This window comes from Mytilus californianus, unplaced genomic scaffold (assembly GCF_021869535.1).
Source record: "Mytilus californianus isolate M0D057914Y unplaced genomic scaffold, xbMytCali1.0.p SCAF_12, whole genome shotgun sequence".
Classification (NCBI taxonomy): domain Eukaryota; kingdom Metazoa; phylum Mollusca; class Bivalvia; order Mytilida; family Mytilidae; genus Mytilus; species Mytilus californianus.
The window spans coordinates 44,266,720-44,293,228 of NW_026262604.1; the positions used below are offsets into that span (position 1 = coordinate 44,266,720).

At 33.7% G+C, this 26,509-nt stretch overlaps 1 protein-coding gene across 1 annotated transcript; it reads left to right on the plus strand.

Annotated features, from left to right (window-relative positions):
• Positions 1-1,232: 1,232 nt before the first annotated feature.
• Positions 1,233-24,698, plus strand: LOC127721873 (uncharacterized). The gene is made up of 9 exons (XM_052228695.1): positions 1,233-1,536; positions 2,976-3,009; positions 3,737-3,822; positions 5,696-5,824; positions 10,607-10,723; positions 12,290-12,352; positions 12,541-12,578; positions 17,061-17,249; positions 18,361-24,698. Exons 1-9 carry the CDS (start codon positions 1,325-1,327, stop codon positions 23,853-23,855), a joined length of 6,363 nt encoding a protein of 2,120 aa, XP_052084655.1. The 5' UTR covers positions 1,233-1,324; the 3' UTR covers positions 23,856-24,698.
• Positions 24,699-26,509: the final 1,811 nt, after the last annotated feature.

Consider the following 26,509-nt stretch of genomic DNA (forward strand, 5'->3'; position numbering starts at 1 on the left):
CAGTTACTGAAAGCTAGTTCAAAGCCAATAACAACTAATAAATAAATCGTGTATCTAAGACTAAAATATCAATCAGTACACATCCGTACACATAGATTTAGTGTAAAGCCGTCATTTACAGTCGGAGAAAACATGACCTTGTGCAATGGCAAAATATAAGTATCGACAGATTTGTAGATCCATGAATGTACGTATGTGTATGTCAATTATATTTATTTTAGTTTTAAATTATTGACATAAAACAATTTTCAAAGATCTAGTTACAGTGTTGAATTGTTAACCTTTTTAAAAAAATGTTTTTTACAGGATCGGTATGTTTACCCGGATTGTATCTAAATTTATGAGCTCGGTAAACAAAACTTGGCCGCCGAAAAGAAGTTCAACATCCCGTCATTTATGGAATCTCAATCTATCAGATTGTTGAAAATTTAAAGACGAATAAAGTCCTGAATATTTAAACACCCTTAGTATACATACTATAACACCCTACATACTATAAAAGTTTTAGTATGAAAACTTTAGGAGAGGGAACGAAAAATTCCGAAGAGTCTTTCAAACTCATTAGTCGAAAATAAACTGTCATGGCAGAAAAAGAAAAGGACCAAAAGACAAACAACAGTATAAAAAACACAACATAGAAAACTAAAGACTGAGTAACACGAAGTCCACCAAAAACCGGGGTGATCTCAGGTACACCGGAAGATAAGCAGATCATGTTCCACATGTGGCACCCGTCGTGTTGCTCCTGTAAGAACAAAACCGGTAATAAGTCTAATTTGGTAGGAAGAGGGGACGGTATATATTGTATCTTTTTAATGTGAAATATTATGCATTGTTCCTTAGGGATTAGTGGTCTTTTTAGGTATTCGGTGTTGTTCGGTGGTGTTTGGCGGTTTGCGGTAGTGTTCGGTGATAAAAAGACAGACCCGAAAATGAGGAAAGCAATGCATGGCTCTTTATAAAACCTGAATTTGCATTCGTTTCCTTTTGGATTTCAACAGAATGCTCAGTACCAGTGCGGGATTAGTAGTACTTATTTTAAGTTTTTTCGTAATCGCAAAAAATAAAGAGACTTAGTTATACCTATGATATCATTATCACGAGCTAGATTGTCTAACAATAAAAATATGGTATGGATTGCTTTAATTTTGAATTATATAAAAAATGACCTCAGTTTTGTATTTTACGACACCTCATTTTACGTTTTGTTATTTGAGCATGCGCAAAAAGAAATACCAACAATGGAGTTCATCGGATTTTATAGTTTTGAAGAAAATTTATTATTTTACAACTTTGACAACATTACTTAACAACCTCATGTAGCATGAATAATATTTTGACATGCCAAGATAACTTTAGAGTAGATATCGTCCAGATCGATCCTGCGTTTTGGCCACAAAATGCAAAACAAGTTGTCCAGAATTCCGAGGACGTCAATGTTTACAAAATGTCACCTACAAATAATAATGTGATTAATGAGAAAGAGACTAAGTCAAGGTTCTCTCACATCGAGGAAGGCTTAGAATCCTCCTTGAGGTAATGACTGAAAGAAATTTTGGGTCATTAGTTATTGGTTTTGAAAATGTGTTATTGTTGTTCATGTTAAATGTGACACATCATACAGTCACAGCCAATGAATCATGCTTACTGAACACTGTGAAGTGATTAGTAAAAGTGGTTGTCAAATTTATAAGCGTTAGATATGGGAGATGCCCAAGAGGAATATTTTTTAATATTATTTTTCTTAAGAAAGATCATTTATGTCACTTGACCAAAATATTGTGACAGGATTACTTCCCTTGAATAGTAGGATCTATGTCAACTCGTACCTTTGCCAACTCGTACCCAATATTTTATTATTATTTATATGCATTAAAGTTATTTTCCTTCATATGATATAGAAACATACAAATAAATTAAAGTACAACTTTATTGATCGGTAATCTGATGCAATTTGTTTTCAAATCAGAAATATTTAAAGTTATATTAATTATCAGTCTTAAGAACTAATTGATTATATGAAATTGTTTGAACAGTAATTTCTTTGCTAAACGTGTCGAATAATTATAATCATACAACAGGGATCTCCATGGATGTGAATTTAACGATGGCAGTTCTCGAAATTAGCACATATCCTTCTCTCCATATTCTATGGAGCTTTCAAGCTTGTGATGATGTTACATAAGTTCTTCTTTGCCAACAAAGATGAAAACTTATGAATTTGTTACTTCCCAATTAACACGATTAAAGATTTTAAACTGCATTAAAAAAATCCAACCTGTTTTTTTAAAACATTTAAAAAATTCTATCACTAGCTCAATAACAAACTAAAAATAACAATTAAATTTTCAGTTTAACCTTAATTAATTTTAATGAAACATACCAATCATGCTAATGCTAAACATAAAGGGTGTGAGTTAGTTGAGTACAAGTTTGGCAAAGGTACGTGTTGTCGTTTTCCCTGAATAGTAGCTATAGATACTTGGTCAGTCGTAAGCAGTTGAGCTAGGGAAGTATTTCTTTAGCTCAGTCCGTTAGAGCGCTGACATGTAACATAGACAACCCAGATTTTCTAATAAGAATCATGCTCTCTGGTAACAATATAAATTTTCCCATAATGGTCAAGTGAACTTGTAATAAGTAATATATGACACTTAATGTATGTTGTATAGCATGCATGCAGGCTATATCAACCAAATTGAGTTTTAGTAAGTTATCTGGTAATAGGAATTTTTCAGCATGTTCAATGATCCTCAGTTTCTTGGTCAACACTAAAAACCAACTGTGCGAGGGATTAATAGCCAGTCAAAAAAATCACATGTATTGAAAAAGCTGAACTGCTTTTGCCAAAGTATTGTATGTAAATTTATATTAAGAAAGAAAAGAAATGCATGTTTACTAAATAGGGTGGGAACAAAGACTATTTGGAAGCTTTGTCAACACTTCATGTTTTCTTCTTTTTCTTCTATTTTTAGCAATGAAGCTCAAAGTACCATCAGCAGAATAGTTGTGAGTATTGAAATTGCATAAAAAGTAGATAATTTGAGAAACTTTTAGGAGCATGCCTATCAGTCATAATGATAGACTAGAAGCCTGCTGGGATGTCCAGTGAAAATGTATTTGGTCCAGAAGACCAAAGAGCTGTTCTTGAACACACTTTATTTGGAGATTTATTGCATTTAAGAATTAATGACCCACAGAGTGCATTAATTGTAAAATGCCTTAACAACATTTATAGAAATATTTATTTTTTAATTTGAAAATGTACAAAGAAATCCTACAACATGTATTAGCAGATTTGTAATGTTAAAGTGCATAAAATGCATTATGATGTTGTCAATGTCCATCTCATATTTGATAGAGAATTTGAATATATGGAACCAACATGTACCACAAAGAGAAATCTGAACAATCATATAACAATGTAGAACAAATTTACAAGAGTCATACATTTTATGCATTTAATGATTCACAGGTTAGAAGAATTTCACATTTTACACCACATTTCATCTCCATATTGTGGATGTCAGATTTATACATTGATAGAAGTGTACCAAATACTCCAAAGGGTCGCTTGTGTATGGTATCTTCCAACGTAAATTCATTATCCTGTATATAAATTAACATGATAAAAAAAATCATCATTACAACACAAATTAAAAGAATATTACTTTTCCAACTGAATTTCTGTTCCATATTGAAGATGTGTTTATAAAGATAATGATTTTTATTTAAGAATGAAGTAAAGAGTTTATCAGATGTAGAAAAACTGTTCCTGTATTTAAAGTTACCTACTGGAGATTCCTGTAAAGATTTTAGGAAGTAAGTAATTTACAGTGGAAGAGAGAAAACAGATCATTCAGTGTGGGTTATTTATTATTCGTGAGATAGCAATTTTCGTTGATTTCGTGGTTACTTATGAACCACAAATTTAAATATTCAAAGAAGTTGAATGTTCATATAGATGTGTATGGAGACTTGTGTAAAACCATGAAATCAAATATCCAAAATGTAAATTTTCCTTAATCCAAGAAAATTGGTACCAATGAAAATAAATGAACCCACATTTACCTAGGGGCATAATGTTTTTTGGTCTGTGTGTTCGTCCGTCTGTCCTGCTTCAGGTTAAAGTTTTTTGGTTAAAGTTTTTAGTCAAGGTAGTTTTTGATGAAGTTGAAGTCCCATCAACTTGAAACTTAGTACACATGTTCCCTATGATATGATCTTTCTAAATTTTAATGCCAAATTAGAGTTTTGACACCAATTTCACAGTCCACTGAACATAGAAAATGATAGTGCAAGTGGGGCATCCATGTACTATGGACACATTCTTGTTTTACCAAAATGTAGCTGGAAGACTTATAAATAAATTTTACAATTTTGCAAATGACCAATGTGTGACTGGAAGACTTGCTGTAAAGTGTAAATTAATCCAAGACAAGATTTTACATTTATTGATGTCCAGTTTAAAGACAGGTGTAACATAGAAACCAGTTTTAGTGTGATTTCATTCATTTATACAACAATAATAAAGACAAACTAAGAACTCCCATGTTATCACCTGTGGCTCTTTTCACAACAAATCTTACGATTAATTTTTATTGTAAGTTTAACTGAAATGTTCATGACTTGCAAGTATTTTTACTCACAAGGTTTCCCCTGGATCAAATTCTTTTTTCGCCACCTCTTTCGTCAAAACAATATTTTTTCGGCAACTCACATAAACATCTTTTGTTTAGAACTTGTTTTCCTTCTTGCTAACAAAAAAATCACTTTGCAGCATTGTCTCATTTATTATAATTCTGCATATCAATTTCATATCCCACATTGTAATAAGTGAATACTCAATTAGAACAAAAAATTCTTGAACTTTTTTTTATGGATACTGTTAAATTTGTCTTCCAGGAACACAGGTTCATCTTCAATCATTTTATTGGATACTTCCTGTCTAGTTAATAGAATAAAATCAGAAATTTTCATATTTTAATTAGTCCATTGTTGTTGACTGCTGTCAAATGCAATCAGTTGATTATTGATTTTCTGACGAAATTGTTACACGTGAAGAGTTCAAGGTAAAATCCTAGTATTGTCTGATCAGGGAAAAGTTAGAGAAACCTGAAACAAAATTAACAAGATGGACGAAGTTGAATCATTAAATTTCTTTTGCCAAAATCTTTCGCCATTCATGTATTTTAATTGCTACAACTATATTTTTTTCGCAAAATGTGAAAATGGTGACCACCTGTTTACTCTTAAATTTTCATGAAAAAATTTGTTTTTGTAGCTTTAAAGATGATGAACTGAAATTCACTCAAGCAAATATGATTTTAAAGGAATAAGTGTCAGATATAATGATGATGATGAATTTGTGTTTAACGATCATTGTGACCAAATTGTTCAAAACTGCTTATTTCATTGACGGATAACAAGATATATATATACATATAATACTGGAACTGGACAATTTTTTCCAACTTGTGACCAAAAAAATCCAGAGCAGAGCTGCTGACCCAATAACATCTTGGTATCAAACAAAGGCATTCTTTATGTAGCCTGTATTTCTGGTTATTGTGGGTTGCTGTCTGCCATATTTGTTTTTAGCATAACTCAGGTTGCAGGGTTTTTTTGTTGTTGATTGTTACAATTTAATACATATTTATTTTTCCCTTATAAAAAAACATTTTTTTTTCTTCAGGACCCCAACTATAGGAGTACAGAAACCTAACAGAACACAGCAAGCCCAGACATATACATGGATCAAGTCACATTTAGAAGAAGATGAACTTATCTGCTTACCCAAACAAGATGTGTATGATGATTACAGGTAAGGATGGTATTATCAGACAATTTATGTGGAGTTATCTCCCATTCTACAGTGTGTATTACAGTCTACAAGAAGTTAAGGAGTTATCTCCCATGCTGCAATGTGTATTACAGGTTATTCATAATGTATTTCCATAGTTGTATTCCATATTTTATACTTTTGAAGAACAGTTAGTAATTCTTCTTACTAGAAAAGTCGGCATTGTAAAACAGCCAAAAAACACATATGGTCCTGCGGCATAAGTTGACTTAAAATAGAGCTAAAAAACATCTATTTTTTTGCTTAATGGGAAAGGCAATTTGTTAATGGCTCTTTTGTACATAAATTGAATATATTTTTAATACGACCGCAAAAAATTTTTGCGGTCGTATATTGGTATGACGTTGGCGTCGTCGTCGTTGTCGTCCGAAGACACATTGGTTTTCGCACTGTAACTTTAGTTTAAGTGAATGGATCTCTATGAAATTTTACCAAAAGGTTCAATACCACAAAAGGAAGGTTGGGATTGATTTTGGGGGTTATGGTACCAACAGTAAAGGAATTAGGGGCCAAAAATAAGCATTTTTGTAACTTCCAGACATAACTTGTGTGTTAGTGTATGGATCTCTCTGACATTGTACCACAAGGTTCCATATCACACAGGGAATGCTGGGATTGATTTTTGGGGTAATTGCCTCAAAATTTTAGGAATTAGGGGCCAAAAAAGGGACAAAAAACAAGCATTTTTCTAGTTTCATGATAATAACTTGTGTGTAAGTGTTTGGATATTTCTGAAATTGTACTACAAGGTTCCATATCACAAAGGGAAAACTGGAACTGAGTTTGGGGGTAATTGCCCGAAACTTTTAGGAATTGGGGACCAAAGAGGGGCCAAAAATAAGCATTTTTCTAGTTCCCAGACAATAACTTGTGTTCAAGTGTATGGATCTCTCTGAAATTGTACTGCAAGGTACCATACCACAAAGGGATAGCTGGGATTGATGATAGGGGTAGTTGCCTCAATATTTTAGGAATTAGGGGCCAAAAAGGGGCAAAAAACAAGCATTTTTCTAGTTTCAGGACAATAACTTGTGTGTAAGTGTATGGATCTTTCTGAAATTGTACTACAAGGTTCTTTATCACAAAGGGAAAGCTGGAATTGAGTTTAGGGGTAATTGCCCAAAACGTTTAGGAAAAAGGGGCCAAAAATAAGCATTTTTATACGCCCGTCAAATTTTTGACGGGACGTATTATGGTATACAAATGTCCGGCGTCTGTCTGTCTGTCTGTCTGTCCGCGTAAACATGTCGCACCGTAACTTGAGAAAGACTTATCCAAATTTCATGAAACTTAAAATAGTTGTTTCTTATGATGGTCAAACGATCTGTATACTTTTTGGTGAAAATAAGATTAAAACTTTTTGAGTTATGGGACTTAGTAACTAAAACAGGTGTGTGTTTTTTTTCACATGTCGCGCCGTATCTCAAAAACGATTTATGATTATTGCTTAAAACTGAACACACTTCTTAGTTATATTAATCTTAAGATCTGAATACTTTTTGGTGATGATTCAAAATTTTATTTTTGAGTTATTGAGTATTTTGTAAAAAAAGGGGGAGGGGTTTTTCACATGTCGCGCCGTATCTCAAAAACGATTTATGATTATTGCTTAAAACTTTACACTCTTCTTTGTTATATTAATCTTAAGATCTGTATACTTTTTGGTGATGATTCAAAATTTTATTTTTGAGTTATTGAGTATTTTGTAAAGAAAGGGGGAGGGGTTTTTCACATGTCGAGCCGTATCTCAAAAACGATTTATGATTATTGCTTAAAATTTTACACACTTCTTAGTTATATTAATCGAAAGATCTGTATAGTTTTTGGTTTTGATTCCAAATTTTATTTTTGAGATATTGATTTTTTTTTTTAAAAGGGGGGGTTTTCACATGTCGCGTCGTATCTCAAAAACGATTTATGATTATTGCTTAAAATTTTACACACTTCTTAGTTATATTAATCTAAAGATCTGTATACTTTTTGCTTTTGATTCAAAATTTTATTTTAGAGATATTGAGTTTTTTGTAAAAAAAAAGGGGGGTTTTCGCATGTCACGCCGTATGTCAGAAACTATTTATGCTTATTGCATAAAAATTCACACACAAGATGACGGGCGTATCATACGCTCATGGCGCAGCTGTTTATTCTAGTTTACAGACAATAACTTGTGTTCAAGTGTATGGATCTCTCTGAAATTGTACTGCAAGGTACCATACCACAAAGGGAAGGCTGGGATTGATTTTGGGGGTAATTGCTTCAAAATATTAGGAATTAGGGGGCAAAAAAAAGCATTTTTCTAATATCATGACAATAACTTGTGTGTAAGTGTATGGATCTTTCTGAAATTGTACTACAAGGTTCTATATCACAAAGGGAAAGCTTGAATTGAGTTTGGGGGTAATTGCCCAAAACGTTTAGGAATAAGGGGCCAAAAATAAGCATTTTTCTAGTTTCCAGACAAAAACTTGTGTTCAAGTGTATGGATCTCTCTGAAATTGTACTGCAAGGTACCATACCACAAAGGGAAGGCTGGGTTTGAGTTTTGGGGTAATTACCCTAAACGTTTAGGAATAAGGGGCCAAAAAAGGTGCAAAAAACAAATTTTTCTAGTTTCAGGACAATAACTTGTGTGTACATTTTTTATACGCCCGTTTACGGGACGTATTATGGTATACCGTTGTCTGTCCGTCCGTCTGTCCGTCCGTCCGTCGTCAACATGTCGGACATTAATTCAAAAATGCTTTAACCAATTTGCTTAAAACTTTGGTGAATTGTTTATATCTATTGACGTGAGCTCCCTTTCGTTTTTTATAAATTTTAGATTTTACGTTTCCGAGTTATGGGGTTTTATTCATTAAAAAAAGGGTGATTTTCCAGTTTTAGGACAATAACTCAAGAATGCTTTCACCAACTTGCATGAAATTTTGGTTAATTGTTTATATCTTATGACATGAGCCCCCTTTGGATTTTTATAAATTTTAGATTTTACGTTTCCGAGTTATGGGGTTTTATTCATAAAAAAAAGGGGGGATTTTCCAGTTTTCGGACAATAACTCAAAAATGCTTTCAGCAGTTCTCATGAAACTTTGATGAATTGTTGATATCTATTGATGTAAGCTCCCTTTAGAATTTTATAAATTTAAGATTTTACATTTCCGAATTATGGGGTTTATTCATTAAAAAAGGGGAGATTTTCCAGTTTTCAGACAAAAACTCAAAAATGCTTTCAGCAATTCGTATGAAACTTTGGTGAATTGTTTATATCTATTGATGAAAGCTCCCTTTAGAATTTTATAATTTTTATTTGTTTATAGTCTGACAACAGATTTACTAAGTATTGCGCAACAGCACAGTGTATTGCACAACAGCAAGAAATCTTTAATTGAATATAAATTCAATTCATATAACCAACTTCAAGTTCTTTGACTACATTTATTCAGAAACCTATAATAGATGTATGTCAAATATTTAATTACAATCCAAATTCAGACCTGTATCAAGCTTGAATATTGTGTCCATTTTTGCCCCAACTGTTCAGGGTTAGACCTCTGCAGGCGTATCCAGCTGCGCTCAGCGAAGCAGTTTATTGTAAGTGTATGGATCTTTATGAAATTGTACTACAAGGTTCCATATCACAATGGGAAAGCTGGGTTTGAGTTTGGGGGTAATTGCCCTAAAAAGAATTTGGGTCCAAAAAGGGGTAAAAAAACAAGCATTTTTCTAGTTTCCAGACAATAACTTGTGTTCAAGTGTATGGATCTCTGAAATTGTGCTGCAGGTACCATACCACAAAGGGAAGGCTGGGATTGAGTTTGGGGTGATGAATCATAAGGGGGATCAAAAAATTGGGGGGGGGGGATTTTGGTTATTTCTGATTTATATATAAAAGCAAATAATAATGATATGGTTTGAAAAGGTAAATTAAAAATTCTTAAGTTCTTAGACCACATTCATTCTGTGTCAGAAACCTGTGCTGTGTCAAATATTTAATCACAATCCAAATTCAGTGCTGTATCAACCTTGAAAGTTGTGTCCATACTTGCCCCAACTGTTCAGGGTTCGACCTCTGCAGTCGTATCAAGCTGTGCCCAAGTGGAGCATTTTATTACACCTGGTTAAATATGAATTTTTTCAGATTTTCTAAATCTTATTGACTAGGCTTTGATTAAAAATAATTTCAACCTTGTATCATGCAATCAGAAGCCGCACAAGATTTTATTCTAAGTACCATCTTTGAGGTAAAAAATTTGCTGGTAAAATGTAAACAAATAATTGTGCTCTCGAAACCTTCAGCCTATAATCAAACAATTTAAGTGGAGTGGTCTCCCATGATGCTGTTTGTTACAGATAGAGATTTTGAATTCCTATAAATTTAATTATGCTTTTTTTTTTTTTTTTTGAGATTTCTAGATTGTATGATCAATTTAATAATTTTAGCTTATTTTAACTTTCACTTATTTATAGTGCAACAAAGTTAACATGAAAAGAGGAGAAAAGGAAAAAAAACCCCACCAAAATATTTAACAACCATATTTGCTTATGTTTATTTTGTCATAATAGGTTCTCCCTTTAATAATGAATAAAATTTAATGGCTCTCGTACTAGGTTATATTATGTATTTAATAACTTTGAAAAAATGAAATTAAGTATGAAAAGTCATATATTCTCTATGTGGGTGGTATTTGTAGTATTCAGTATAAATATATTTCACTTTATTAAGTTATCTTTGTTTTATATTTGCAGGTCCTATTGTGAAAATCATGATATAAAGCCCCTAAGTACAGCAGATTTTGGCAAGTTGATGAAATCAGTGTTTCCTAATGTTAAACCAAGAAGATTGGGACAAAGAGGGCAATCAAGATATCCTTTTTCTAATCTTCATTATACAATGTGAAATATAAACAGTCTGCATTGTTAGTCACTAGTCCAATGCACCAGACTAGTAAAATTTTATTCGGTCTTTTAAGTATTTGCAAATTTTTCAATTCTGTTTTCTAACTTAAGTTTGCCTCAACCAAATGTTATGAATCTTATAGACAATGCTTATTAATACAAAACACAGATCAAATTTGAATTTGGGTGTCGTCACTCTTACCATTTTAGAGTTATGCCGCTTTACAAATGGAAAAATTGCTGAATTTTTCGTTTCCGTCCTCGAACTTAAGTTTGCCTCAACTAAATGTTATGAAACTTATACACAATGCTTATTACCACAAAAGTACTAATTTGGGTAGTGTCACTTTTACCGTTCTTAAGTTATGTCCATTTATAGCATTATATGAAAGTGGGGGCATCATCAGTGTCTCATGGACACATTCCCCATTTATTTAGAAAAGAGTGGCTAGTCCTTTGATATTTGATATTTCCAGGAGAGGCTAAAAATACCAACAGAATATTCAAACTCATAAGTCAATGACAAACTGACAAGGCCATGGCAAAAAATAAAAAAATGGAACAAGGACAAGGACAACCTGCAACATAGCAAACTCACCCCAATAAATACCAGGAGTGATATCAGGTGTCCCAGAAGGGTAAGAAGGACCTGCCTCATATGTGGCACCCATCCAGTTGCTCATGTATACACTACAGTTAAGGTAGATTTTGCTCTATCCACCTGTCCACCATAGGATGTCCACTCAAATTTGATATCAAATTTTGTAAAAGCATGGAAAGTAATAGCTTGTGTTATTAGTCCTCTACCAATGAAGTAAAAGGGGACTTTAGGTTTGCATTCTGTCTGTCTGTCTGTCAGTCCAGCAAATCAGTTTTCCACACTTTTTTTCTTTGTGCTTGAAGATATTGATCTTATATTTGGTGTATTGTTTAATCATGACAAGTTACAGATCAAGTTCGAATTTCCTTTGGGTTTGAAGAATTTATGCAGAGTTATGGTCCTTGAACTAAGAAAAATTAACTCAAATAATCAGTTTTCCGCACTTTTTTTGTCATGCTTGTTTTTCAAAGATATTGTACAGTCAATTCATGTCCGCTTTAAAGGGCACAAGGGACATATAAAATTTTCTTCAATTTATAGGACCAGTTAAAGCCAGCAATAACATACATGTAATTTCAGTCTTAAAATAATATGAATTTGGAATTGGAATAAAATTGAGAATGGAAATGGGGAATGTGTCAAAGAAAGTACAACCCGACCAAAGAGCAAAAAACAGCCTAAGGCCACCAATGGGTCTTCAATTCAACAAGAAAATGACGCACCCGGAGGCGGGCTTAAGCTGGCCCCTACACAAAAATATGTACTAGTTCAGTGAAAATGGACGTCACACTAAACTCCAAAACAAGTAAATGAACTAAAATTAAAAAAAAAAACATACAAGACTAACAAAGGCCAGAGGCTCTTGACTTGGGACAGGGGCAAAAATGCAGCGGGGAATGTATAAGTGTTGTAATTTCCTTAACATTACATACATATTGTTATGGTGGACTAAGGAAGAAATTAGATGTTTTGCCGCCAACATTACCTGAGTTAGAAATCTTATCAAATTCAGCAGTAAGTACCAATAATCACATAGATATAAGAAGATGTGGTATGAGTGCCAATGAGACAACTATCCATCCAAGTCACAGTGAGTAAAAGTAAACCATTATAGGTCAAAGTACGGCCTTCAACATGGAGCCTTGGCTTACACCCAACAGCAAGCTATAAAGGGCCCCAAAATTACTAGTGTAAAACAAATCAAACAGGAAAAAACCAACGGTCTAATCTATATAAAAAAGGAGAAAAGAGAAACACTTATGAACCACATCAACAAACGACAACTACTAAACATCAAATTCCTGACTTAGGACAGGTGCAAACAATTGCAACGGGTTTAAACGTTTTAATGGTACCAAACCTTCACCCTTTTTCTGAAACAATAGCTTAACATCACAACATAGAAAGACACACTATAAAATATCAATTCAAACAGGAAAACCAATGGTATAATAACATAGATGAATCATAGTACTGTAAATTCAGAAATTCATGTGTGCGTTTATTATTCGGAATGATTGATGACTGGTAAAAATGCAAGATCTAATTTATATGCAATTGCAAAAAAAAAAATGTGAAGAAAAATCACTACTAAAATTATGAATACAAGATTTTATTATTGTGAACCTAATACTGACACATTTTTGGCATTGATAAAAACATTGTGATAATTTCTGAACTGACAGTAATCCGTAGCATTACAACATTGTGATAATTTCTGAACTGACAGTAATCCGTAGCATTACAACATTGTGATAATTTCTGAACTGACAGTAATCCGTAGCATTACAACATTGTGATAATTTCTGAACTGACAGTAATCCGTAGCATTACAACATTGTGATAATTTCTGAACTGACAGTAATCCGTAGCATTACAACATTGTGATAATTTCTGAACTGACAGTAATCCGTAGCATTACAACATTGTGATAATTTCTGAACTGACAGTAATCCGTAGCATTACAACATTGTGATAATTTCTGAACTGACAGTAATTCGTAGCATTACAACATTGTGATAATTTCTGAACTGACAGTAATCCGTAGCATTACAACATTGTGATAATTTCTGAACTGACAGTAATCCGTAGCATTACAACATTGTGATAATTTCTGAACTGACAGTAATCCGTAGCATTACAACATTGTGATAATTTCTGAACTGACAGTAATCCGTAGCATTACAACATTGTGATAATTTCTGAACTGACAGTAATCCGTAGCATTACAACATTGCATACGAAAACAAACGAAAAGCTTTATTTAACTCATAAATTATTCAATGTTTTTAGCATAACAAATATGTAACTATAAGAATTGAATGTATTTTTTTCATGAGCTTAAAGGGTTGTAAAATTCATACAAAATGTACTTTGGTAAAAGATTTTACACCGCAATAAAATTACAGAAAGAAGCATTCAATTCTTATTTACAGCGCACAGTCCTAAATCCAGCAACTCTGACAATTTTAGGATGATATGTTTATTGTAATTTTCACTAATTCGGTAGATCTTTCAGGAAAAGTATCATTGAAATGTACAGTCAAACCTTGTTATGTCGAAGTCGAAGGGACCGGACCAAAGTATTCGACTCATCCGAGATTCGACTCATCCGAGGTCGAGTTTGTCCTCATAAATGTTCAACACACTAAGGCCAATTAAAATTAATTGATAGATTTTCATCCCCGCCCGCCCCTCTGAAATCGTTCCGCCCCAATTTTTTTTATTTTGAAAAATTTTCGATTTCCGGATTTTGTTCATTTTCGTTACTGGTAACTGTCGATAATTTCGTTTCATTAATAACATCCTGTTTCAAATTTTGGTTTTTGCATTTCTTTGTATGTTTGATTCGTTATACATGTATATACATGATAGAACCTTATTATTACACTTGCATATATGAAGAACACGTCACAAGAGCGTTTCATATCTAATAAAAAATAAAAAATAAAATCCTCCCACCCACCCCATTTTTTTCAAAAATTTGGATGAAAATCTACTAATTAAATTTACTTGGCCTAACATTCCGCTTGAACAATCAACAAAGGTGTTAATTACCGGTCACCATAAACATGTCATTTTAACTGTTATACAAACAAATATGTTAACTCAGCTTTAATCTCTTTCGAAAATGATTAGGTTGCATAAGAAATACATCCGATTTGAATTTTTATCCTTTCGAAAATTCTTCCTTTCGAACTTCGAGACATCGGGGTCAATTTACATTAATTTTACATCGACTGGACTATCAAATTTACTCGACTTAACCGAGTATTCGAATCAACCGAGTTTGACTCATCAGAGGTAATTATGCATTGATCAAACGGGAATTTTACCGGGACCGAGAAATTACTTCGACTCATCCGAGTTTTCGACACAACCGAGTTCGACACAACTAGGTTCGACTGTAGTACATTCTTTTAATAGAAAGAAACATTATGTTTCATACTTTATTAATTCAAAATCCACATTTTCAAAATGCTTGTTAAGGTTCAGATAATTGAGATTATTATATTGGTATATTTTGGCAGTTTTAACAAAAATAGTGCCTTAAATTTGATGCATATTTAGAATTGGGTGCTTTTAATACGACCGCAAAACAATTTGTGGTTGTATATTGGTATGACGCTGGCGTCGTCGTCGTCGTTGTCGTCGTCATCGTCCGAAGACACATTAGTTTTCGCACTCTAACTTTAGTTTAAGTGAATAGATCTCAATGAAATTTTACCATAAGGTTCAATACCACAAAAGGAAGGTGGGGATTGATTTTGGGGGTTATGGTACCCACAGTTAAGGAATTAGGGGCCAAAAATAAGCATTTTTGTAACTTCCAGACATTACTTGTGTGTAAGTGTATGGATCTCTCTGACATTGTACCACAAGGTTCCATATCACAAAGGGAATGCTGGGATTGATTTTGGGGGTAATTGCCTCCAAATTTTAGGAATTAGGGGCCAAAAAGGGGCAAAAAACAAGCATTTTTCTAGTTTCATGACAATAACTTGTGTGTAAGTGTATGGATCTTTCTGACATTGTATCACAAGGTTCCATATCACAAAGGGAATGCTGGGATTGATTTTGGGGGTAATTGCCTCCAAATTTTAGGAATTAGGGACCAAAAAGGGGCAAAAAACAAGCATTTTTCTAGTTTCATGACAATAACTTGTGTGTAAGTGTATGGATCTCTCTGACATTGTATCACAAGGTTCCATATCACAAATGGAATGCTGGGATTGATTTTGGGGGTAATTGCCTCAAAATTTTAGGAATTAGGGGCCAAAAAGGGGCAAAAAACAAGCATTTTTCTAGTTTCATGACAATAACTTGTGTGTAAGTGTATGGATCTTTTTGAAATTGTACTACAAGGTTCCATATCACAAAGGGAAAGCTTGAATTGTTTGGGGGTAATTGCCCAAAAAGGTTAGTAATAAGGGACCAAAAAGGGGCCAAAAATAAGCATTTTTCTAGTTTCCAGACAATAACTTGTGTTCAAATGTAAGGATCTCTCTGAAATTGTACTGTAAGGTACCATACCACAAAGGGAAGGCTGGGATTGATTTTGGGGGTAATTCCCTCAAAATTTTAGTAATTAGGGGCCATAAAAAGGGCAAAAAACAAGCATTTTTCTAGTTTCAGGACAATAACTTGTGTGTAAGTGTATGGATCTTTATGAAATTGTATTGCAAGGTTCCATATCACAAAGGGAAAGCTGGGTTTGAGTTTGGGGGTAATTGCCCTAAACGTTTAGTAATTTGGGGCCAAAAAGGGGCCAAAAAACCAGCATTTTTCTAGTTTCCAGACAATAACTTGTGTTCAAGTGTATGGATCTCTATGAAATTGTACTGCAAGGTACCATACCACAAAGGGAAAGCTTGGATTGAGTTTGGGGGTGATGAATCATAAGGGGGTTCAAAAAATTGGGGGGGATTTTTTTTTTCTTTAAAATTTTCCATTTTAAATTGGTTATTTCTGATTTATATATAAAAGCAAATAATAATGATATGGTTTGAATAGGTAAATTAAAAAATTTTAAGTTCTTAGACCACTTTCATTCTGTGTGAGAAACCTATGCTGTGTCAAATATTTAATTACAATCCAAATTCAGTGCTGTATCAAGCTTGAATGTTGTGTCCATACTTGCCCCAACTGTTCAGGGTTCGACCTCTGTGGTCGTATCAAGCTGCGCCCCAGCGGAGCATTTTATTGTCAGTTCTTGTGAATGGATAGTGGATGGGTAATAAAATACTGAAAACCAACAAAATAACGCGAAAAATAAATCGTCGTGAATATAGAGCTCTTGGGGCTTCTCTCATATAATTACATCAAGAAAATGAGTAAACCGCGAAAATAAATTGCCGCGAAACCGGCTGAAAATTGCTAAACGTGAAAGAAAGTATCCGTGAAAATAAGTTGGTTTACAGTTAAAGTTTTTTGGACACATAAAATAGGATTAATTGATTGCCGTTTGCTTATTATCCACTAAAATAGGACACATTGGAGATGTTCAGTTGTATCAAATATAAACACCATATTAAGAACAAAATGAAAAACAAATATGTGAAAAAACAAAATATTGAAGTTTAATGCATTAAGTTGACATTAGAACTTTAGGATTTATTAGGTTTTTTTTTGCGTTAAAGACTTACTAAAGTTGGAAATATTTATTAACCATGTGATATTTTTTTCTTCAGCCTGGAAATGAAGATGACGAACTCAATACAGCCTCCTGTCAACTGGTATGTGAGTGGGCCCATAAACTTCTCAATGCTAATTTCCAAGGTATACGAGATTTGGCTGAATACCTTATCAGTAACCTGTGTGTTAACAGTAAATCTGTGGCTGCCTTCACTGTCATTGCTGCTATGGAAGATGCAGGCATACAGAATATTAAAGGTATTGATTGTGAATAAAATAATTTTGTTACATATCTTTCATACTTCATAATTAACATAAAGTTATTTTTATATGTAGTTGTATGGAAAAATTGTATGGGAGATATATAGATTCTTACATAGTTACTTGTGGATTATCAGATTTATCCAATCAAAATAGTTAATTATCGAATTTTAAAGTCCGATCCTTAGCGAGGAATTTAAAAAATTGATAATTTAACTATGTAAGAATATGTTTTCTTATGATTATCAAATACATTTTCATTTTAAGACACCCCTTCGAGTGCCTTCCACAATCCACAAAGTTGTCAATTTCTTTAACACCAGTTAGCACATTTCAATTCATCCAGTGAGCTGATAAAGGTTTATGACTCTTAAACTCAGCCAATCGTCTTCTGAGATCATCTATAACCACACGTTGATTAAATTTTTTTATACGATGGGTCCAGTTAATTGTCAAAGAATTAGAAAAAACTCTTTATATGTGTAAGAATCTAAATATTTCACATCTTAAGGGTCCATTGTGAATAGTGTACTTTTAACCTTAATTAGAGAAATGTTTGTGGCTGAATGGTTTCATTAGTTGTTTGATTATCTTAAAAAATGACTAACAGGCTTTAACACTTTAGCAGACTTTAGGATTAACCACATGCACTACAGCATAGGCCAGTAAAAATTTTGTGTGGCCAGTAATTTTTTCCTGAAAAAAGGATCAACAAGCCAAATACAATTAAAGATATTTTATGAGAGACTGATTTTTCGCGTTTGATAGTCATAGAGTCTTTCATGAAAAGACTGCTATACACTTGTAAATGAATTTAAGTCTTTAACGGTCTTTTTGATCAAAAACAAGGCTAGCCACCATGACATTGAGCAATTATTTAAGTACATATGCTAAGACATAAATATATAGCCAATCAGTTGAATGTTCAAATAGACAATCTTGTATCTCGTCCACTTCACATTTTTATGAAAATTAAATGTCAATGTGGTATTTACAGAGCCATACTTGTTTATATATTTTTTTGAAATTCAATATCAATCTTGTATTTGCAGAGCTGTCCTTGTTTATATATTTATTCTAAAATTGAACCTCCATCTTGTATTTACAGAGCCATCCTTGTTTTCTAACACAACCGGTGGAGATAGACACAGAGAAACACAGATGTTACTTCAGAGAAAACTACAAGAAGGTAAACTCTTACGTGAACAAAAGAAAAAACTTCAACAACAACGTGAGGAAAACGAACAAAAGTTAAAAGAATCTCATGATCGTCAAACTCCGTTCATTACATCTCCATCCATACAGCAGGTGATCAAATCTCCCGTGAAACGATTGTTTGAAGATGGTGGAAATCGATCAAAAAGTGTTCAAGGTAAAACCGATTTACAGCGTAGTCAGTCTGTCATGGTTGTTCAACAGCAGAACAAAACAAAACAAGAAAGATCAAAGTCTATTTCTGAAGTTGACGTTGAAATGGTGAGTGATGAAAAAGACAAAATAGCGTCAAGTTTGATTATTGGTCAACAGAAAAGATCTGATAATAACAAAACAAATCAAATCTTGGCTAGGAAGAATCATCCAGTAGATCCTGCAAGGAAGCTAAATATAGAAATTCCGAAAAATGTTCAAATGGATCAAAATATTCTGAGGGAGCTTACAACAGTACATTGTGAAGAAAACACTGCCAATGTTAATTTTGTTCTTGAAAGTGATGCAAAAATAAATCCAAGGTGTAATATAGAACAAAGAGAAAATAGGAATTTAAATAATCGAGCTGAAATTGAAAGTATGATTTCTGATGAAGTTGATGGGAACCGTCCAGTAAATAATAATAATGTTTTATTAATGGAAGTAGAAAGTGAGAAAACTTCTAGTCAGATACAGCATATCATCAGGAAACCGTCACTCATTTCCGCCAATGTATGGAACATTCCCGTATCCATCAAAGACAATAATTCCGTCAATGCTAACATTGAAACATCTGTTGGAAATGAAAGTATTAAACAGTTGTTGAATAGTAACACTTCAGTTGAGAGGACAGAAAACGATTCTGCTAATCTGATAAGTTCTGCAAACCATTCATCTCGTAGTGCTTTTGTTCCATTCTCGCAAATCCAAAGCAGGAAGGATTCCAATGTTGACTTGTGCAAAGGTCCGTCCATTAATTTGACGCAAAGTGATGGTCAGATTTTTATAACTGTTCCTAACAACTTTGATATCACCAAACTTCCGTCCCATTATTTGGAGAAGATAGAACAAGTCGCTGGCCAAAGTCAGCCATTGAAAAAAGACCGTCCATCTTCATCTTTAACTGAAGCACCCAAGAGGACCACAGAAAATTTGTTAGGAAAAGTTATGTTTCAACCTGTTTTACAGAGCGGGATTATTGCACCAAGTAACTTAGTTGTTTCATCAACAAAAATGTCGACGATTGCCTCAAACAATACTTTACCAACCTTGGCCTCATCGACTGTTTCTATGGAGACCACCAACAAAGTATTGAAAACAGGAACTGTATTGCCTCAGCAGGTAACATCAGATGCCAAAGTTATCTTACCTGCACATTTCAATATCGGAGGAAGTTCTGGAATTGTTCTTGGACAAGGCCAGATTTCTGATATTGGGAAGAATGTCAATTCGGTACCAACTCCTGCACATACAGTTATTCTACCTGTCACCACTTCAAGTTCATCCTGTAGTCAGCTGCTTAAACAGATGGCTCGAGCTCCAGAAATAGCTTTGCTTGCACAACAGGCAAACAATCAGAATGTATTACGAAGACAGACAATAGGCCCTGTCGGAAATCAGGCAAACGTTAGTTCGAGTGGCTCTATAAAAGTTGCTATCAGTGCTGCAGATAAAAGTCACCAGTCAAGCATCCCACAGTTTTCACCTGGAAATGTTGTTCAAGCATTGCTTTCACCAAATGCTACCAATGTTCCATCCATTAACAGACCGGTTGTGTCGCTTACACCACTACAATCGCCTAGTGCTAACAATCTTCCATCCATTATCAGATCAGTTGTTCCAGTTACATCACTACAATCCCCTAGTGCTAACAATCTTCCATCCATGAACAGGCCAATTGTGTCAGTTTCTACACTTCAATCTCCTATTGCTACAAATCAGCCTGTTATGAGTTACCCAGACGTCTCAATGTCATCTGTGCCATTAGTTGTTCCTCGTTCAAGTCCCATATCATCGGTATCAACATCGCTAGCAATTCTAAATTCTCCAAGTCAGTCATCCATGTCATCATTCAAGGTTGTGAATTCAACACCAACTACACTGTGTTCAATCGTTCCACTTAATAATCAAGAAACTTTGGATAATTCACTTCATTCAAACCCGTCCACTCCTAAGAAATCCACAAAAAGCAGATTTGCACCCATTCGTCCAAAAGCCTCGCCAGTGAAAACAATATCCACAATTTTAAAGGACACTAAAATCACTCCAACTGACAATTTTGTTTATGACAAGTCTAAATCCGTGTCTGAACTTCTAAAGGAGAAGAGAGCCCGTGAGGCTGAGCTTGCTTTGAAGAACAAACAACATTCTGGTGCTCAAAATGTAACAGGGACCATTAATATAGACATATCAAATAGTCAGAATATGCCGGGTACAATTAATCCACAGATGTGTTCAAACGTAGAAAACAGGACAAATATTCCAGTTTCAGTCGGGTCATTTTTTGTACCAGCTGATCACAGAAATGTGAAAAATCTGTTTAATGTTGGAATGTCTCAAAAGATACAACCTGGAACATCAGTAGTAAACGGAGACAGGACAGACAGATTACAGAGCGGACAAATACAGGTTCCTCCAGGGTTAGTGTCAACAGGGGATGTTGTATATGTGATAAATCATGTGCCACAAGCACTTGATAAATCACCCGTTAAATCGGTGGTAGCAAGACCAAATACGCTTAGCCTTGGAAAGGATTCTGGGGATGGAGGGGAGAGAAAGAAAGGAGTTGAAAGCCCCGACTTGAACGATGATGATACAATGGATATAGAAGATGTTCTAAAAATGTACAAAGAAAAAGAAAATGATATGGAAGTTTCATGTGAAACACCTTCCAAATTTGCTAAAATTGAAGATGGTGACCAGATTGTTCATTCTCGACCAGGATCCAGGTGTTCTGCCGATATAGAACAGGCTGGTGGTAGGAAGAGGAAATTTTTAAACACAGATAATGGCCAGTTTAGATGTTTTGGTAGAAAGAGGTTGAATTCAGGTGAAGAAACTGATGATGATGTCATTCTTTTTGATCCTCTAGAGGAAAGCAGTGAAAATAGACGTGAGAGTCGTTCATGTACCTTTGAAATAGATGGGAGCCCTAAAACAAATAAGACAATCACATCAGCTCTCAAGCATAAAAGTCAGCACTCTCCAGACATCAGCATGCTGGAAATTGATGCTTTGATAGATCTTGTACAACCTGAACAGCCCCATTCAGTTCGACCACTTAGAAAAGTTAGTTCAGCAGCAGTCGGGGTCAATTCCTTGTCGTTAAGGAAGTCTCAACAACAATTGTTAAAAGAAAAGCCGCTACTAGATCAAATGATAAACACTTTCCTGCAGAAGAAAGATAGAAATATAGCAGATTTCGGTACAGTAGATGGCAAAACTTCAATTATTCAAAACTCAGAAATTTTTCCACATGTGGATATTGCTGGAAAGTCGAACTTTCATTTTGAAACTGAAAATTTGCTGCATGATAGAAGCAAGTCGTTCAGTGATGCCCCACTTTCTGAAAACATGAGTATTTCACATCTTAATGTTCCACATGAGCATGATGTTCTACAGAGTAGTACAGGCTTTGCTATTCCAACAGATTCAGAACTACCAATGGAAGCAGACAGTGATTTGCCTGAAGAAATTGCTGATTTCATAACAGAACAAGTTACTATGGTTGCAGAAGGCATTATGGGAAATAATCCAAATGATAATGTGGAAAATGCTAAATTTTCAAAAGACGTTGAGGCCATTCAGAAGAACTTTCAGAATATTTCGAACAATGAGATGCACAATGCCAGGAATACGTTGCACAATTTTGAAATTAATTCTAATCAGTTGAAAGCTTTACAGCAACTGCAATCATCAAGACCTCAGAGCAGACAAGAAACCAATATTGAGGTAAATAGAATAGGAACGTCCAGGATTTCCGATCGTCCCACAAATATAGGTGATGTCAAATTTGCCAGTCCGCAAAGGCCTGTCAGTAGGAGGCAGAGGACACCTTCTGTTGAAAGAATAACATCACAGATTTCTGCAAATTCAGCTTTGGATCGCAGGTCTGTTACAACTCCAACATTATTTCCAAGTCCAATTCATTCCACAAATGTTAGAAGACGAGAAACTTCAGTTGACAGGATGACCAATCAGACACCATTCTCAGATCCTGGATATGGAAGCATTGGGGCCAGTCCTATATTGAATCCAACACCAGTTTCCCAGTCCATAAATTGTGACACGTCAGTTACATCAGGACACAACTCTAGTTTCATGTCAACCCGTGCCGACTCTGCTCAAAGCATTGCTAGCGACACTGCAATATTCAGCCCAGTGTCATCAGCTATCTCACCCAGATTTCAGACATCAACTCCTTATCCTTTACAATCACCATGTCCAACGCCGTGCCGTAATATTATACAGAGTCCAATAGATGCAGTTGGTCCTGTTCAGTCATTTGTACCAATTCAAGGTTCACAGCTCCAGATTGACAGCAATGTGACATTGATAAAGCCTGTCGTGACAGTGGCTATGTCTCAATCCAATCAAACATCATCAGGACCTCTTCAAGCTAAGGAACAAAATAAACTAAGGAAAGATCTTATTGGAATTGGAAGCATTTTACCAAGAACTGAACATCAGGCATTACAAAAACCTCCACCTTCGTACAGCGATGCTTTATTATCACAACTGCAAGGAAACAGAATGGATCAGAATAGATTGTCAAACAAAGGTGCGTTTGATGTTCCTTCTCAAGGTGCATTTGATGTTCCATCTCAAAGAAATGAACATGTTATTTCACAACAGCAACAAGATACTGGAAATGGGAATTCTGAACAGGTGATGGTTGCACCATTTTCTCACAGGTTGGCATTGATGTCTACAAAATATGGAAGTAGGAAAGTGAATAGAAATTCTTCAGATCTGCATAACCGGTCACTGCCAGAAAATTTATTGCAAAGTAATGATTCAAGTTTATTACCAAACAGTGGACTATCTCAGAACGATGAAGATCATGAGAAATCGCTACAAATCGAATCTATCAAAGCTAGTTTACAAAATAATACTCTTGATCTGGGTAATTTCATTCCAGACTATGACAGTCAGGATTTCTCAAGTTCACAGAACTTAGCTGAGGTAAGGGTCAGAAGGTCAGAGAGAAAAATCAGGCATAGGAAAAGTGATTTAGCGATTGAGAAAATGATGGATGACGATGATATAGAATTCATCGCTAAAAGAAATTTGTCTCTGGATTTGGAACATAATACAAGTTTTAATGAAGATGACCTTGAAACGACCCTTGAGGATCTTAAATCATTGGATGGGCAATACTTTACACACGATAACCAAGATAACAGATTTATTTAATTTGTTTGTTTTAATTAATGGTAAAGTAATGTTTAAAATAGCGTGCTGCCGTAGCAGTGTATTTCTAAAAGTTTGTTACCATTTTGTAAGAAAATTACGGTATTTGACTCACTAGCCAAACTGAAAACTTTTTAAGGGAATCTTTTTTAGGCTGCACAATATTTTGATAAAAATTTGGAATAGAGATGGTGGCTTATTTTGCAGAATTTATTATTTTGATGATAAAATAGCATTTAAAAAAAATACTACTTTTTATTTAGAAAATAGCAAAAAGTAATTTGAATAGACTTCATAGGGAAAACAAAATTTTCAAACTAATGAGAAATTAAGATATTGTTTATTAAAGTTAGTTATAAAAAGACTTCTCTGAATTTATCTTTCACTGCAAGTGTATTGTTTTGTTAAGTGATTTCAAATGTTTTTGTTTTATATACATGCTTCAATTAAAGTTCCAAACAGAAATGGTTCACAAAATGTCAATGACAAAAGAAAGGCAATAAGCCATTGCATCTGTAATAATGTCATGAATTAAAACTTTTCTGTTGTTAAGTTATGGTCAGTAACAGGATTTATTTTGCGTCGGTTTTTGTTTGTTTTTTTTCCTGGTACAATGAAGATTTGATCTCATTTGACCTCAAGTTTATTGTGTTATTGTGTGAAATATTTCATGAACCATGACAAAATTAATGATATGGCTTATAAGTGTTGTAACAATATTGAATATAGGTTTTATGTGTTAGTGTTTAAGGTTTTTTGCCTGAAATTCCACAGACTGGTTGCTTAATGAAAGACAGAAGATTTATGTGTTTACATGCATCATCAGAACATACTGTAAAGTCAGAAATTTTTTCATTAGGCCAATTAAAATTAATTGATAGATTTTCATCCCCGCCCGCCCCTCTGAAATCGTTCCACCCCAATTTTTTTTATTTTCAAAAATTTACGATTTCCGGATTTTGTTCATTTTCGTTACCGGTAACTGTCGATGATTTCGTTTCATTAATAACATCCTGTTTCAAATTTTGGTTTTTGCATTTCTTTGTATGTTTGATTCGTTATACATGTATATACATGATAGAACCTTATTATTACACTTGCATATATGAAGAACACGTCACAAGAGCGTTTCATATCTAATAAAAAATAAAAAATAAAATCCTCCCACCCACCCCATTTTTTTCAAAAATTTGGATGAAAATCTACTAATTAAATTTACTTGGCCTTACATGCATTTGTTATTATAATTTTTTAAGAATTGTCAAAAATGTGAGATTAATTTTAACAATTTCTGTAAATTCTACATGCAGCTAATGCTTTAAAAAATAAAAATGCTTGTTTTTAGTTTTGCATTACCTAAAGTAAAAATTAAATTTCTGATTTTACAGTAGGTTACATTGTTTAAGGTTATGATTTGTCTAAATAGTTGTATAATGCTACCCTTGTATGGTGTAGTTTTCAAATGTTAATGTGTGTACATACTTATAGGTTTATTATGTGTATAACGTGTACATACTTACATGTATAATGTGCTTCTGAACTGATCAAGAAGTTTGTCAAAAGAATGAATAGGAGACCAGATATATTGTGTTGCATTTTGTTGATTTTTAAGCCCATTCTTCATTCTCAGCCACATGCCCACCAGCCCAGACTTCTAGATTTAGTATCCGGCCTGTTAGATTTTTTATTACGAACCAATATGGTCTCTACAAAAGTTTTCAAAAATGAGCTATGGGCCTGTGGCTGCACAAGTTGATCATGAAGACTGTATTAAGTCATGTTTAAAGTTAACTGTAATTTGTTGAGTTTTTTGATGGGAACTTTGAAATTTTATCTAATATATTACTTTACAATGTTTGCAAGAAAATACATAATTTTCAAACACAAGAAAGATATGTGAAAACAGAATGGCTTAAAAATTGCTTTCTTGACAAACTTCATGACTATGTTCCATATAATGAGCCTTGGACTGCAGATTTGTATATATATTTGTAAATATATATTTTATACATAACTTTTGATAGGTATGCAACTATAGTGCTGTTTTATACAAAATAAGTGCTTTTCAAAGTGTCCCTTAAAATGAATAATTGCCAACATTTTTTGTTTTGTTTTTTTACAAATTATTTTAATGTCTCTTTTTATAACATGTAAAATTCATTCATTTCAATCATTAAGTAATTTTATAATGAAATCATAATAATTGATAATTTTAAACATCTTTAAACAACAATTTGCCTCATTTTTATGTTAGTATTATTATCATTTTTAGTTTGAAGTTTTTTCAAGTCTTAAATTTTCCAGGAGAGAAATATTTTTTTTACAGTTAAGTTTGAATATTTCAACATAATTCTTAATTATAGTCCAGAGAACAACACATTATTTGTTTGTGAACATTAGCTGTATAAAAAAGCTTGTTTAAGTACTTTGGTCTTGAATGCAATTTTTATTTCTGCATTGTATTGCTATGTAGGTTTCAAATTCATGTTTCCAGTCTTTTATTACTAGTACTTCATAAAACTTGTTTATTGTGTACAATTAATGCATATCAAGGGTTGATTTTTTCCTCTATTGTAAGTTTGGGTATTAATGTATACAAATTTTGTACTGTAAATTCAGAAACTTTGGCCTCCATTTATTGCTTTGATCAATGGAAT

Excerpts from the sequence above, each read along its gene's own strand:
- LOC127721873 (XM_052228695.1), top strand. The coding sequence starts at position 1,325 with ATGAATAATATTTTGACATGCCAAGATAACTTTAGAGTAGATATCGTC. Across the intron at positions 3,823-5,695 it reads TCCTGTAAAGATTTTAGGAA|GACCCCAACTATAGGAGTAC; the intron begins GTAAGTAATTTA and ends TTTTTTCTTCAG. Across the intron at positions 17,250-18,360 it reads AGGCATACAGAATATTAAAG|AGCCATCCTTGTTTTCTAAC; the intron begins GTATTGATTGTG and ends TTGTATTTACAG.